We start from the raw sequence: 14,775 nt of genomic DNA on the forward strand, positions 1-14,775 counted from the left end.
CGCCGTGACTCAAGTACTGAACAGTTAGAGTAGCCTGCATAAGCATATTAGGCCTATGCCTTGGTTTAAGATGTTTGCAATACAATAAAACGGCACTATTTTGCACAGCTGTGCAGTACAGTGCACTATTTTAGACTAATGAAAACTAGTGATGGATCATCATGCTCAGCTTTGGAAAAAAAAAAAACTATACTGGGAAATGTGTCACTCAGAGAACACAATGATATTTGGGAATGCAAATATGTTTGCAAAATTGTTATTTTGTGTAGATTTATTACGACACCGTAATATTGCATCCTATTTGGATAAGGGTGTTATACGATCTTCAGAACAGCAGGAGGGGCTGTTCTGAAAACGAGGGGTCTGACTCTGAGAATGCGGGACTGTGGATGCAGGCTCCGAGTCTGCAGCTTCATACTGTGGGAGATATAATTAGCATTTTTCATGTAAAAAAACAAAAAAAATGTAATTGCTAATAAAAATACATTTGAAATAAAATATAAATATTAGATGAAAAACTAAAATGAAATAAGTTGAAGTTGAAGCACTAAAACAAAATAACTTTCATTTTTGGGTCAACATATTTTCTCTGTGGCTTTCGCATAGATTAAGGTTTCGGAGCTGATAAAATATATGATGTTGTACTTTGATTATGTTTTATATTTAGGCTAATTGTTCATACTTTTTTTTATTTAGTTTGATCTGTAAAGTAGGACTCTGGACCTCTTTCTTTTGTTAAATGTGCTAAAAGTAGCTAGACTAAAGTTTGACTTGACCGAAATATGAAATAACATATACAAATGGCCAAAAAGTTTATAAAATTTGACTTGACTTGAACGAAATATGAAATACCGGTAACATAAAAATGGCACACAAAAAAAGGTTTAATAAACTAAAATTAAAAGGAAAAATAAAGATTAAAGCTATTTAAAAATGTCAGTGTTTTTTCAATAGTATCTATAGTCTATGAGATGACTTTTATTTCAGAAGAGTTGTGTCTTTATTTAGGCTACTATTCAAAAATTGCGCACATTTAATGTAGACTAACTGATATAGTTAGAAATATAATATGACGTTTACACATACAATTGTAAAAGTACATAAACTAACCTATTACACACAATGAAGTGCTATACAACAGGCCATCATAAAACTGCAAAACCGTTATTATGCAATCAAATGCAGCGGACTCACCTGTGTCCACTAGATGGCATCAAGTATGCATGGGAATTGCTTAGAGGGTTAGTTTACCTTAAAATAAAAATGTTGTCATCATTTATTCACCCTGAAACCTGTATGAATTTATTTCTTCTGCTGAACACAAAAGAACATATTTTGAAGAATTTCTGTAACCAGACCTGTTTGATTACAGACTCCATGATGTGGATTTTTATTATGTTTACTGAGGCCTATGCATATTTTTAGTATGGTTTTTACGTCACAAAATGTCAATTTAGAAATAAAAAGCATTTTTATCATTGAATGGTCGGGGTGTGTCTGCTGTGAGATGCCCACAGTTGTGATTGGCTGACATATCTTTACATTTTAAACGCATATTACATTTTTTACTACGTTTTTTACTATTACAGCTGTCGAGATCTTTTCCCATGACATGAAAAGTGAGAGACGAGTTTTAGACAGACAGTCTATTTCCCTCACAAAATACTTTCGTTGTGCAGCATCACAGTGTCATTGATTATAACGGGAGTTTGGGCAAGTGTACTCGCCATGTGTGACTGACAGCTTCGAACATTAAAGAGGGTGTTCTTTGATCGCTCTCTGTAGTTTAATCACAATTTTTCAAGCTTTTGTATTCAATCTACTCAGCTGGGCAGAGTAGAGAGTGAATAAGATCCACTCGAAGGCGAAGAAATGAACTCCAGCCTGATTAGTAAAAATATTCAATCACATTTATGATTTGAATGTGCTGGTTAAATGCTCCATAAAACAGCAATGACCCAAATTCCTGTTCAAAACCAAATGTATAGCATACCTAAATGAAAAATACATGTCCTGTATATTGCAGTGATATTGCAATCTGTCCTGGACATATTTGACCATTGCATTTTAAATTAAATTTCCACTGACCATAAATCATTTTAAAGATGGGAACATAAAACCAAACAAATGCTTCATGAAAAGTATGAAACATGATCAGGATAAAATCACAAAGCACATCTTTTCGGCACATGGCTTCAAGCATGACATTAACTTTTAATATGTTTGCTCTGAGGGCTTGTGCTATTGTCTGGCAAATTGTCTTTTGTACTGTGCCTTGAGCAAAATAAAGAAGATAATACTCCATGCTGTGCTATCTATTATAACTGAAAAATTATAACAAAAGCACCTGGTACTCATGAGAAGTTTATTTGTTTTTACTTGTTCGTTGTCAGGCAAAGATGATTTTAAATGGAAGGAAAGCCATGGGGAGTTTAACATGAATGTTCTCCAGTACACTCTGCGGTTTAACAGGTAATGGGAGGCCTGAAATTCAGTGAAGTCAAACAAACAGTTTTTAAATGTTTAAAAAAAAAAGTATCTTGGTTATGTGAACGTTAAGGGAACATTCCATTTTATATTTGTTTTGCAAAAAAGAAAAACATTATGAAAGACCAGATAAATTTGAATATTAATGTGACAAAAGTTTGTTCACAACTTCAAGAAAACCTTGCCAGAACGTTGGGAAAGATGCTTTTCTGACTGAAAATAAATGTTAACAAACCAAAAAAATGAGGTATTGAAAGGCACCTTTGGATGTATTATCCCACCGTAAAGTGCTGACTGAAAGCAACCGATGTCCTCTCGTTTTAGCAGGTACACTAAAGAGGCATGTTCACTGTGTATTACATCAAGAAATGTATATTTGTTTTGCAATCCCTAAAGAAACGGTGGTGACGGTGGTCTGCTTTTGCTGATAGTAACCCACTCAACTGCATAGAGCCAACACAGTCTCACCCCTACTCGTCAAATGTTGCCGAACGGTCAAGGGACCCTGACGTCAGCTGTTGACGCACAGGGTACCCCTAAATCGCCATTTTTCGACGTACTGGGTAATCCACTGATTTCAATGAGAAACCTAGGACGTCATAAACAGACGTGTTGGGCATGTGAATGTTATCGTTATGATGGAATATATTGGGTTATAATTTTTACATTATGACATGTTGGAGTGTGATTCTCAATTTAATCAGCCAGCACAATTGTATTTACATTTATTTACGCTATGATACACGTTTGAAACAGCAGTCAAACCCCACCCCGCCCTAAACCTACCCATTTGCGTATTATATGATATAAAACACAGACTGTAACAGACAACAGGCACACTTTATTGAAAAAGTCCAACTATTCCGAGGCCAAACGATTGAATTGTGTGAAGAAAAGACCCAAAAGCAATCTCTATCCGCGCCGCGCGCCGCGCGCGCCCCGGCGTCACACTGAAGACGCCACAGGTAGACCCCTCGGCGTCACGCGATGGACGAACTGGGAACCCAATTGCTTTCAGTGGGAAACCTTTGGCGTCAACATTAGACGGCAATTCTATCGGTATGAAATCGCGCTGAAGAAGTCTCATTCAGAACACATCGCGATGTTTGGCATCAGATCACGTGTGCCACATGTTGGTGAGTAGTCATACATATTATTATCTCCTAATATTTGATATAAAGTATTTTCTGCTTGTCGTTATCGACCATGTTCAGTCACTGCATTGTATCTGTCATCATCTCCACTGAGGCTTTGCATTTCTTTGCTTTCTAAATAAACACACCTTGCTAATAGGGTGATTAAACACTGTCACGTGAAGTGCTATAGACCTTTAAACATTTGTTAATATTTAATAATAATTACTAGTGTAGTTCCAACGTGGCATTTGTAGTAGAAGCACAATTAAAAAAATAAAATAAAAAAACACTTGCCATGCGTTTACCACAGTATTGGTAGTTTTAATGTGATATTTGTTGTAAATACACAGTAACCACAACAATTACCATGCTTTAAATGCATTTTAATGTAAAAACCAAATATTGTTATTTATAGTATATCCAGAGCTGTATTTGTATATGAAGAGTTCAGATGCAAAAGCCTCAAAAAGCCACTTCGGTCACATGACATCAGATATTCAATTATTTTTTATTATTATTAACGTCCCGTTTGCATGTAAATAATGTATGTGATCACAAAATCAAGTGCGTTATCTACATTTTCAAACAAATTCATATGATATAGCTTGCTATTATATACTTTTAATAATGGGAATGCACACATATCTGTGAACTTATTACATAAATGTATTTAACATTTAATTATGCATCGTTTTTTACAGAAATAAATCCTACAGTTATGTATAAACTGACAACATCATCATCATGTCCTGTCCTGTGCACATTGGGCAACATGTGTCCTCCAACATATTCGATCTGTGGCCACGTTTTCACATCTTCTCATGGAACACCGGCATTGAGGTCTTCGTGAAACATCTGTCTCATATCTTCCTTGGTTTTCCCTGTCTCGTGCGTCCTCCTGGTGGTGTCCACTTCATAAGTGTTTTTGGGTGTTGTTGTTTGGGCATGCATAGGACATGTCCAGTGAAGTGCACCCTTTGCTCTGTCACAGTGTCTCAAAGTCTTCACGTGGAGTCTGTGGAGTCTTATGATCTCTTTGATATATGCAGAACCAATATTCATAAACTGTTCTTGATGTCTGCCTATGCCTTTATCATCAGGAGATTTAGTGAAGGACATATCTATTGTCATCCACTAGTTCTAGTCATGCATTGACTTCATGATGCTATAGTCCAATGTATATTTCTGCATTTGTTGTTTGTTTGAACAAATGAAGATAGTGAGAGTTAATACCTTTTGAAATCAATAATTATTCATTAAAACTTTTATTACAATGGTCACTATAGTACATGTCCACCATAACTACCTCTATCATTATTTCACTACCTATCATTATATCACTACCTTATTAATGTAACCGTAACATGAATTTACTTTATAGAAGTATTTTCTTACTGAAAATGGTTAACATTTACAATAATCATCAACTATTTTAATTGGCATTTAATTTAGTTACAATAAAAGTGAACAATAATCGCAAATATATAGTATTAAAGTTTAGAATGTAAAATGTTATTTTTTTGCATATATATATATATATATATGGGCACTACATTTGTATTTAAACTGTTTGACATTAAATATTGGAATATGCTTACAAAATTGTGTGCATTCATTGTGCTTTTGTTATATTTGTTTTAATTCCAAGAGTTCAGATTGTAAAGGATGGCTTAAAGAAGTTTATGCTTGTAGACCATTGCATAGAAAAAGGATTCTCTTTCAAATATATTTATTATGCATCAGCAACCACACAAAGAAGACTTTCGTTTTAAAATGTGAGTTTTATTATTTAATTAGAATAAATAAATATTTAGCCTATATTTAGAATAAATAATATTTAATATTTATTATAATAAATATAATATTTAGCCTAAATATTAATTCTTTAAGGAATCTACCCCTTCAGTTGAACCGGATGAGATGTGATATAATTTACCATAAATGGACAAGTAAGTGTGATGCCTCTGTTCAGCTGGGTTGTCATTGGCTGTGACTTTATCGCAGAACGCGCTGTGATTGGACTATCTGTTTTAACTCATATAAAACGGCGTTTCATGTTACAAAGTATGTTTTGGTGTTATTACGTCAGTAATACGTTAAGCTAACTATAAAGTGTCGCTATGTTGTGAGAAATGACTCCTTTACTGAGAACCCAACCCTAACCCTAAGCATTTCTGCACACTTCTATGAACTACAGCGCCATGTTTCCCATTGCATTGATACAATGACAGATATATGGGTAATGTAGTTTAAAAGGTTTCATAATGAAACAATAAATGTTAAGTAAATAACATATTTAATGGACAACTGGATATTAAAATATGTTCATTGTGTAAACCTATATGACATATATGAGGGCCAAGCTGAAATTGTATATTTTACTGTGAGCACTTTTAAAAAAAACCTTTATGGCAGCTTTCCATATATGTCTGAAAACTGTGGCCAACATTATTTAGTAAACATTGCATATGCAGTTGTCCTGCCAATTTTCTCTGTGATATGCTAACCAGACTTTGAGTTAAAGCCATTTGAAATACGCTTTTTTTTGCTCTTCCAGGGGCCACTTCTGGGTCCCTGGAGGTGTAAGGGCAGTACAACATACACAGATCTATTCTCCTCATCACGGACAACAAACTTTGAGTCACATTTAAATATCAGAGTATTTTGTCTTTTCTATTCTAACGTCATGCTTGTGTATAGGTTTTGATATTGTAAGACCATCTGATGAAATACAGAAATATTTGAAAGAAATGTTGTAAAATAATAATTATTACGTTCTTTTATTTTATGGATAAACACTAATAAATATAATGGATGAACCTGCAACAACTTGCCATTATCCACTTTCCAGAGTAAACAAAAACTATTTATATTATTTACACTTCATTATTACTATTAAATATAGGACCATGCACCATTAAGTAAAATAACAAGAGACATTGTCACAATTTCATCTACACCCTCTTCACGTACCTGGCATCGAAAATGTGCATGCTTTAATTTGTATTGCAGTAGTAGATGTACCAGAATGATCAACATGGATCATCTTCAGTTAAGCTTGAAGTGTTTGTAATCCTTCCCTTTATTTCACTGAAAACTGACATACTTGTCACAGCATGCAAGTATATACAACTTTTTGGAGCATTGTACCAAATATAATATAACCAGATAAAAAATGTTTACTTCTCAAGTAAAAATATTCTTGGTAATTAATTAGATAACCTAAATAAACTTGTTGAATGTGTATTTACTGTACCAAACACCATACAGAATACTCACCATACTTTATCACTCAACACTTTATTGGAGGATACAGCATACAGTTGATAAAGTAGAATAAAGTCAAATTAGATTCAAGATAAATAAAAATGGGTTTTAAAAAACACATTAACATCATATTAATGCATTCACAGCGGCTGAAGCCACACAAATGAGTGCCACATAATCCCATCCAGTCAACTATGATACAGAAAACAGATTTGATATAGTGTTGGAAAATAATGATTCATTATTACAACTAGACTGGTTTCTGTCTCTTCCCTCTATCATGTTCATGTTCTTCTTCTTCTAAACAGTTCGCCCACTTGTACCCTACAGTATAATCAATGTACAGATGATGTGATCACTGATGTTGTGTAGCCTTATTTCAACCAGAGGAAGAAGTCGTATAATCCGGCGTTCTCCAGTCCTGGTCTAAAAGTAAAACAACAAACACAATTCATATTAAGTTTAATGTACAGTCAGGTTAACCTATGTTCTTCAGTAAACTCTCCACCTCAAAATGGGCAGAAATGCCAATTCCTGATTTAAATTTACAAAGCAGCAGTCAGTACATAAAATAATATACACATTGAAGCATTATGTATAATATTTCAGCCCATAATATTAGCCAAGTACTGAACAAAAACTAATTTACCCATATCAACAGCAACCTTTTAAACAGTAGATCTTTTAGAAAGAACTAACCAGATATTTCAAAGAACATTTACTATTTGATTCCTAATATGTCCCAACTCATTATCTTCTAAAGCTACCCAGAACCATCCATGGTCTACAAAACAATGGAGAAATACATGGAGTTATAACAACTAAATGCTTTTTCCCACACTTGTCTGCTTTTATCTAAGACAAACAGACGGTGCAGTTTTTAAGAACTGAAGGCCAAAAGTGTAATAATAATCGTATCAAAAAGGGAAAACAAATATTTACCATTTTAAATAAATCCAAGATACAGAACCTCATTTGCTTATTTTAGGAGTTATTAAAATATTTAGACATGAATAATGGTACGTATTTTATCAGAGTAGAAATAATGATCACTGTTGAAATGAATAGTCCTTTGAGAGATCAACATCAAATTTTGTACTACATATTACAGCATTGCTTCAATACAAGACATACCAATGGACTTGCGCACTTTTCTGTCTTCTTCGGGCACAAGATGTCCATCTTCCTTCCTCACCCTAAACAAAGGACTTATTTTCTTAGCTTGCTTCGATATAAGGTCTGGTCTTTCTTCTCTTCTGTAAAACAAGAAAGTATCATTTACTCTGTGCAAATACTATTGTTTTTAAAACATATAAATTAAGACAGTTAAAAGTATGTAATAGGAAGCTATATCATAAGAATTTGTTTGAAAATGTAGATAACTCACTTGATTTTGTGATCACATAAATTATTTACATGCAAACGGGACGTTATAAACAGTGCAAGTGATCTGATTAAGAAAAAATAATTGAATATCTGATGTCATGTGACCGAAGTGGCTTTTTGAGGCTTTTGCATCTGAACTCTTCATATACAAATACAGCTCTGGAAAAAAAAATTAAGAGACCACTTAACATTTAGAAATCCATGTTAAGTGGTCTCTTCATTTTTTTCAGAGCTATATGTACGAGAATCATACGAATTTGACAACTTGTTAAATCTTGTGAATTATTAAGACTTTGGGAATATGTTCTTACTGATTGAGATATGGGATTTGTAAGAATAAGTAACAACAAATGCTAAATAAAATGTTTGATAAAGGGTTCAAACCAACTCATACATACCATTACAAATATTTGCTGTTGCAGCTTTTGGTTTTCTCCGTTACTTCTCCACAAACAAGAATGGGTTGACTGAGTCCGAGAGGCCCTTTTGGTCTTTTCAGGTAAAAAAAAAAAAAAGAAAGAGAGAAAAAAGTCATAATATATAATGTATAGCATTATAAAGTATACTATTTAAATAACAATATTTGGATTTTACATTAAAATGCATTTAAAGCATGGTAATTGTTGTGGCTACTGTTTATTTACAACAAATATCACATTAAAACTACCAATACTGTGGTAAACGCATGACAAGTGTTTTTTTATTTATTTTATTTTTTATTGTGCTTCTACTACAAATGCCACGTTGGAACTACACTAGTAATTATTATTAAATATTAACAAATGTTTAAAGGTCTATAGCACGTCACGTGACAGTGTTTAATCACCCTATTAGCAAGGTGTGTTTATTTAGAAAGCAAAGAAATGCAAAGCCTCAGTGGAGATGATGACAGATACAATGCAGTGACTGAACATGATCGATAACGACAAGCAGAAAATACTTTATATCAAATATTAGGACATAATATGTATGACTACTCACCAACATGTGGCACACGTGATCTGATGCCAAACATCGCGATGTGTTCTGAATGAGACTTCTTCAGCGCGATTTCATACCGATAGAATTGCCGTCTAATGTTGACGCCAAAGGTTTCCCACTGAAAGCAATTGGGTTCCCAGTTCGTCCATCGCGTGACGCCGAGGGGTCTACCTGTGGCGTCTTCAGTGTGACGCCGGGGCGCGCGCGGCGCGCGGCGCGGATAGAGATTGCTTTTGGGTCTTTTCTTCACACAATTCAATCGTTTGGCCTCGGAATAGTTGGACTTTTTCAATAAAGTGTGCCTGTTGTCTGTTACAGTCTGTGTTTTATATCATATAATACGCAAATGGGTAGGTTTAGGGCGGGGTGGGGTTTGACTGCTGTTTCAAACGTGTATCATAGCGTAAATAAATGTAAATACAATTGTGCTGGCTGATTAAATTGAGAATCACACTCCAACATGTCATAATGTAAAAATTATAACCCAATATATTCCATCATAACGATAACATTCACATGCCCAACACGTCTGTTTATGACGTCCTAGGTTTCTCATTGAAATCAGTGGATTACCCAGTACGTCGAAAAATGGCGATTTAGGGGTACCCTGTGCGTCAACAGCTGACGTCAGGGTCCCTTGACCGTTCGGCAACATTTGACGAGTAGGGGTGAGACTGTGTTGATAGAGCATTACATTTGGAGAAGTTAGCTAACACAAGCTTGATAGATACTGACTTCAGTATATTAGTGGTTCTCAGCTGTGTCAGTAGATTTTAAGATTCAGCAAAAAGTGGCAAACCAACACAGTACTGATTTTTTTCCCTAAAAAATAAACCAAAAAGTTGCAAACACTGAAATATTTTGATGATTTGTTCTGATGTGATCAGATCCCCAAAAGGCTTCGTCTTTCTCGTCTCTTAATTTCAAATTCTCGCCATGACAATAATCCACAGCACAAAGCACATGATGACAGCTCAAACTATTCTTATCCATGCTGCAAGAGAATCCATATTTAGTCTGGTCATATTTTTTTGCCCTTGCTTAAATGTGTTAATGAGATTGAAGGCACGTCACACAACCTGTCAATGTTTTCTTCTGCTTAATTTGGTAAAATAAAACAAACATTTTATAATTGTTCTGTCTTAAAAGAGAAGTTAGGAAAATGAAATGACCCCATGATTTATTCACCCTCAAGCCATCAGGTGTATATGGCATTCTCTTTTTTCTGATGAACACAATCAGAGTTATGTTAATAAATATCCTGACGATTATAATGGCAGTGACGGTGTTCTTTGCGTTTGAAGCTCAAAAAAGTGCATCCATCCATAATAAACATAACCCACATGACTCCGGGGGGTTAATAAAGGCCTTCTGAAGTGAATTGATGGGGCCAGTCCAGACCACCTTCAGTATTAAATTTACACAGAAAGTCTATCGCCACTCACAGTTCAAAACGCTTGGCCTACGGCTGCTTGTTTCGTAAATTGAATACAGAAGGCGATCTGGTGGAAGCTAGATATTTTACTTTATATAGTTTTAAATATGGATACTTTTTAATATTGACATCCCCCTCCCCATTATAAAGCTTGGAAGCTATTTATCATTATAACTCTGATTGTGTTCATCAGAAATATGAAAGTCATATAATCCTATAGGATGGCTTGAGGGTGAGTAAATTATGGGCTAATGTTCATTTTAAAGTGAAAGCTTAGCTGAATATTATTGGATAACATTTTTTTTTTGTCCCAGTTGTCAAAATAGATTTGGAATCAACTTGTGAATTGTGACCCAGCAGACCCGCTCATTGATTTAAAGCACCTCCGTCTCTCTATATTGATTGATGGTTGGAAGTTAAAGAGGAATTTAAATGATTGCACAGTTTTATATTATACTTGTTTTTAAAGATGAAACACAAAGATCGTAATTTCGATGTAAAATCAGTTTAAATTAATTTCGCATACTACATGCAAATGGGAAAATTCAATGCCTCCTATTCAAGAATTGCATTCGTAGACAAAGCACAGTATACAGGCACAGACACTGCTTGCTTAGAAACATAAATTATCATTCAAAATAAAAACAATCCAATTAAATTAAAGGAATGGATACTCCACCCAAAAAAAAAGATTACAATTCTGTATTTAAAGGGATAGTTCACCCAAAATTGAAAATGATCCCATAATTTTCTCACCCTCAAGCCATGACATTCTCCTTTCAGATGGCTTTTATTAACCCTCCTTCTTTTATAATGGATGGATGCACTCTTTAGGGCTTGAAATTTTGGGCTGCCATTCACTACCATTTTTTAATATAACTCTGAAAGAAGACATATACACATAGGATGGCTTGAGGGTGAGTAAATCATGGGGTCATTTTCATTTTTGAGTGAACTATCCCTTTAAATTACCTTCATGTCATTCCAACCCTGTACGCATTTCTTTCTTCTGTGGATGACAATAGAAGATATTTTGAAGAATGTTGGTAACCAAAGAGTTTTGGTTCCCATTGACTTCCATTGTATTTTTTTGTCCAAATAATGGAAATCAATTGGAACATAAATTGGTTGGTTATTTATGTTCCACAGAACACAGGGAGACACACAGGTTTGGAACTATATTAGGGTGAGTAAATAATGACAGAACTTTCATTTTGGGTGGACTATCTCTATTAAGATATTTTACCCCCCCCAAAAAGTCATTTCAAATTGATCCTAAAATAAAAGGATCTTTTATTTTAAGTCAATAAATAGGCTCATCTGTTATAGGGGATTCCTCACGTGATTATACTCCCTCTAATGTACAAACAGACAACCTTTTTATAAAAAATAAATATTTTTCATAAAATCATGTTCAGGAGAGAAAAAGGCAAACACTGTTCACAACAACAGTTTTCAACAATACTTTCACAATTAACATGCACTTCGGGAAAACCAATCATCAAGGACTTTGGACCTCCATATTATCAAGTAAAGTGTCTTTCTTAAAGAATTTTAAGGTGCGAACGGATCTCCAGACCCCTACGTAACTGTCGCTCAGAGATTGTCTCGTAGGATCCTCTGACGGGACCCCCGGTCTTTCTAATTCTATGGACTCTGCTACTTTATTCTCACGAATGGGACCCTGATCATTGCCATCAGCTGATGCCATCAGGCTGCCATTGGGGACGTTCTCCAGATCACTTGGAACGGTTTCCATATCTCCATCAGGTTTGGCCGGTTTCACATAAGGTTCTCCTGGAAGTTCTTCATTTTTAGTGGACTCCATATCCTGGTATGCCAGCTTCTTTTTGGTTTCGTGATACTTCACGACGCAGTAGGTGATGGAGCCGATGGTGTTGACTACCACGCCTGCCACAAACATTCTGGTTGGCATCACATCACTGAAGGCCAGCATGCCCACAGTGATAGTAGCTATACTCTTGACCACCCCCACAAAACTGGTGGTGACGGCCGAGTTGATATAGGTACAGTGCAGTGTGGTAAAGTTCATCGCACAGCCAATGAAGATGCAGGTACAGAAGATTCCTGTGATATACGGGTTCTTCCAACCTTCATATGTCCACATCTCAATGGCGTCCATGCTTACAATGGAACAGATGAAGAGAACAGGAGAAGCCACCACTGCAATGGTGTACTGAGCTGTGAGTGGCCCGTAATCACTGTCTGCACTCACTTTTTGGATGAGTACCAAATAGGAGGCGTGGACAATCACAGCTAAAACGCCAGTCACGTAGCCAAAAGGGTCACCTGTTAGATCTCCAGCACCTGCAAAAAAACAACGACGCAATGCAAAGTTACTGCGCCATACATGATTTATGGTCATTAAAATGAAAATCTGTATGATATATACATTTCATGCCAGCATCACATTCACAGCCCAGAAGCACATATTATGGACAAGATAGCAATTAGGAAATATTAGCGTAGTTATTTTTTAATTCTAATTCTATACTGCATACTATATTTTGAGACTTTATGGAGGGCTTTATGGAGGGCTTAAACCGGGGGAAGTTGTCACACTGGCTTTATAGGCTTTGATTCAAAGAACCAATTTCACAAATGTATGTAAACCTAAATAAAATAAGAATAAATTAAATTAAATGAGAATATCCTTTATGATCTTTATCCTTAAATCATATTTTTGTAGCTGTTGGTTAAGAAGTAAAAACTAATGTAGTTTTAACTGTGCAAAAGGATTTGACTGTATATGTTTCACATGATACAAATATATACACTTCAATTTATTTTAAACATTTTTTGCTGTTTCATGAATTATGTTTAATTTTAGCTGAAAACCTAATGAGCTGTTTAATGAAAGGTTCATTGTGAAAACTTAGTGTGACAACGTGCCCCTATTATGGTTTCTTTTCTTCCCTGGCAATAGCAGTGATGTTCAAAGTTTTTTTTCTCTTTTCTTTAAGTTATGTGCAAAAATTATATGAGGTATGTGAAAATATGTATATATTATACATATAACCTGGAATAAATGACAAGTTTATAAATTAAAAACTACTATATTATCTATAAATGTTCAAAATATTCCTACCAGCCAGTGCTGCTCCTCCAGTGGTGACGAGAACTGCTACTATCACCCCGGGTGACGGGAACCCATTCTTCAGCACACACACGCCAATCCCTAACGTTACCAAAGGCAAGCATCGCTTAAACACAACATACATGGGTAAACTCAGTCCCCTGAGAGACCAGAGGGTTAACGTGGACTGCAAAGTTGACAAAATACAGACACTCGCAAAAACTTTCACTAACTGGAGGCTGAAGGGTGGTATATCTATTTTGCCCAGTCTCCTCAGAACCTCTAGTGTGAGAGCCGCAGTGCCGCTGGTCAGAGACTGGATTAAAGTCAGATACGTGAAGTTATACGTCGTAATGAGGATTTTTAACAAAATATTTAGCGATCCCGAAAAGAATCCATGAGCAACGGCCACCGAAATGCCCAACAAACGTCCTTTGCAAACTTCCATGTCTTCGTTCGTAGACTGGGGGTTCCCGGCGTCTCCGTATTACGCACTGAGCTCCGACTTGACTGCTGAATATTCACGTGCACTCTCCTCTCGCTCGCGCGTAATTCACACAACACACACGCGCTGAGCGCTGCTGAATAAATGCGACACGCGCTGCAACTCCGACTGCATCCTACTCTGTACAATGATTGAATTGAAGTCAACTGCAGCCAATCCATTTACTTTGATGTACTTTGCACTCTTATTTCTCCTTCGAGGTAGTTCACAGCTGAAAACACAAAACAAGCTGTGCGCAATTTAGATCTGTAAACCAATGACCGAACTGCAAAGTATTAAGATGTTTCCTAAGTGAAATTACTATGGTTGCTAAACATGGAACAGGATTCTAAAGGATTTATCTGCAATATAAGACCCTGCTGGAGCCTTTAAAATGTTGGATGTCTAAGCTTAATTAGGAGGGTTAAATAATTGCTTTTCAGTGTTTTTTTTAAGTTTAAGAAAGGTTTGGCTGTACAAGAACATTAAAATGATCTGTAGA

At 35.5% G+C, this 14,775-nt stretch overlaps 1 protein-coding gene and 1 long non-coding RNA gene across 2 annotated transcripts; both read right to left on the reverse strand.

The window, feature by feature from the left end:
- Positions 1 to 7,041: 7,041 nt before the first annotated feature.
- LOC137041990 (uncharacterized) lies at positions 7,042 to 9,487 on the reverse strand. The gene is made up of 4 exons (XR_010898196.1): positions 9,258 to 9,487; positions 8,675 to 8,767; positions 8,025 to 8,146; positions 7,042 to 7,316 (listed from the first exon to the last, which is right to left on the reverse strand). It is a non-coding gene; the product is annotated as an uncharacterized lncRNA (long non-coding RNA).
- Positions 9,488 to 11,065: 1,578 nt separating this feature from the next.
- On the reverse strand, positions 11,066 to 14,507 carry slc35d3 (solute carrier family 35 member D3). Its single transcript, XM_067418674.1, has 2 exons — positions 13,802 to 14,507; positions 11,066 to 13,020 (listed from the first exon to the last, which is right to left on the reverse strand). Exons 1-2 carry the CDS (start codon positions 14,235 to 14,237, stop codon positions 12,194 to 12,196), a joined length of 1,263 nt encoding a protein of 420 aa, XP_067274775.1. The 5' UTR covers positions 14,238 to 14,507; the 3' UTR covers positions 11,066 to 12,193.
- Between the last annotated feature and the right edge of the window lie 268 nt (positions 14,508 to 14,775).

This window comes from Pseudorasbora parva, chromosome 15 (assembly GCF_024679245.1).
Source record: "Pseudorasbora parva isolate DD20220531a chromosome 15, ASM2467924v1, whole genome shotgun sequence".
Classification (NCBI taxonomy): domain Eukaryota; kingdom Metazoa; phylum Chordata; class Actinopteri; order Cypriniformes; family Gobionidae; genus Pseudorasbora; species Pseudorasbora parva.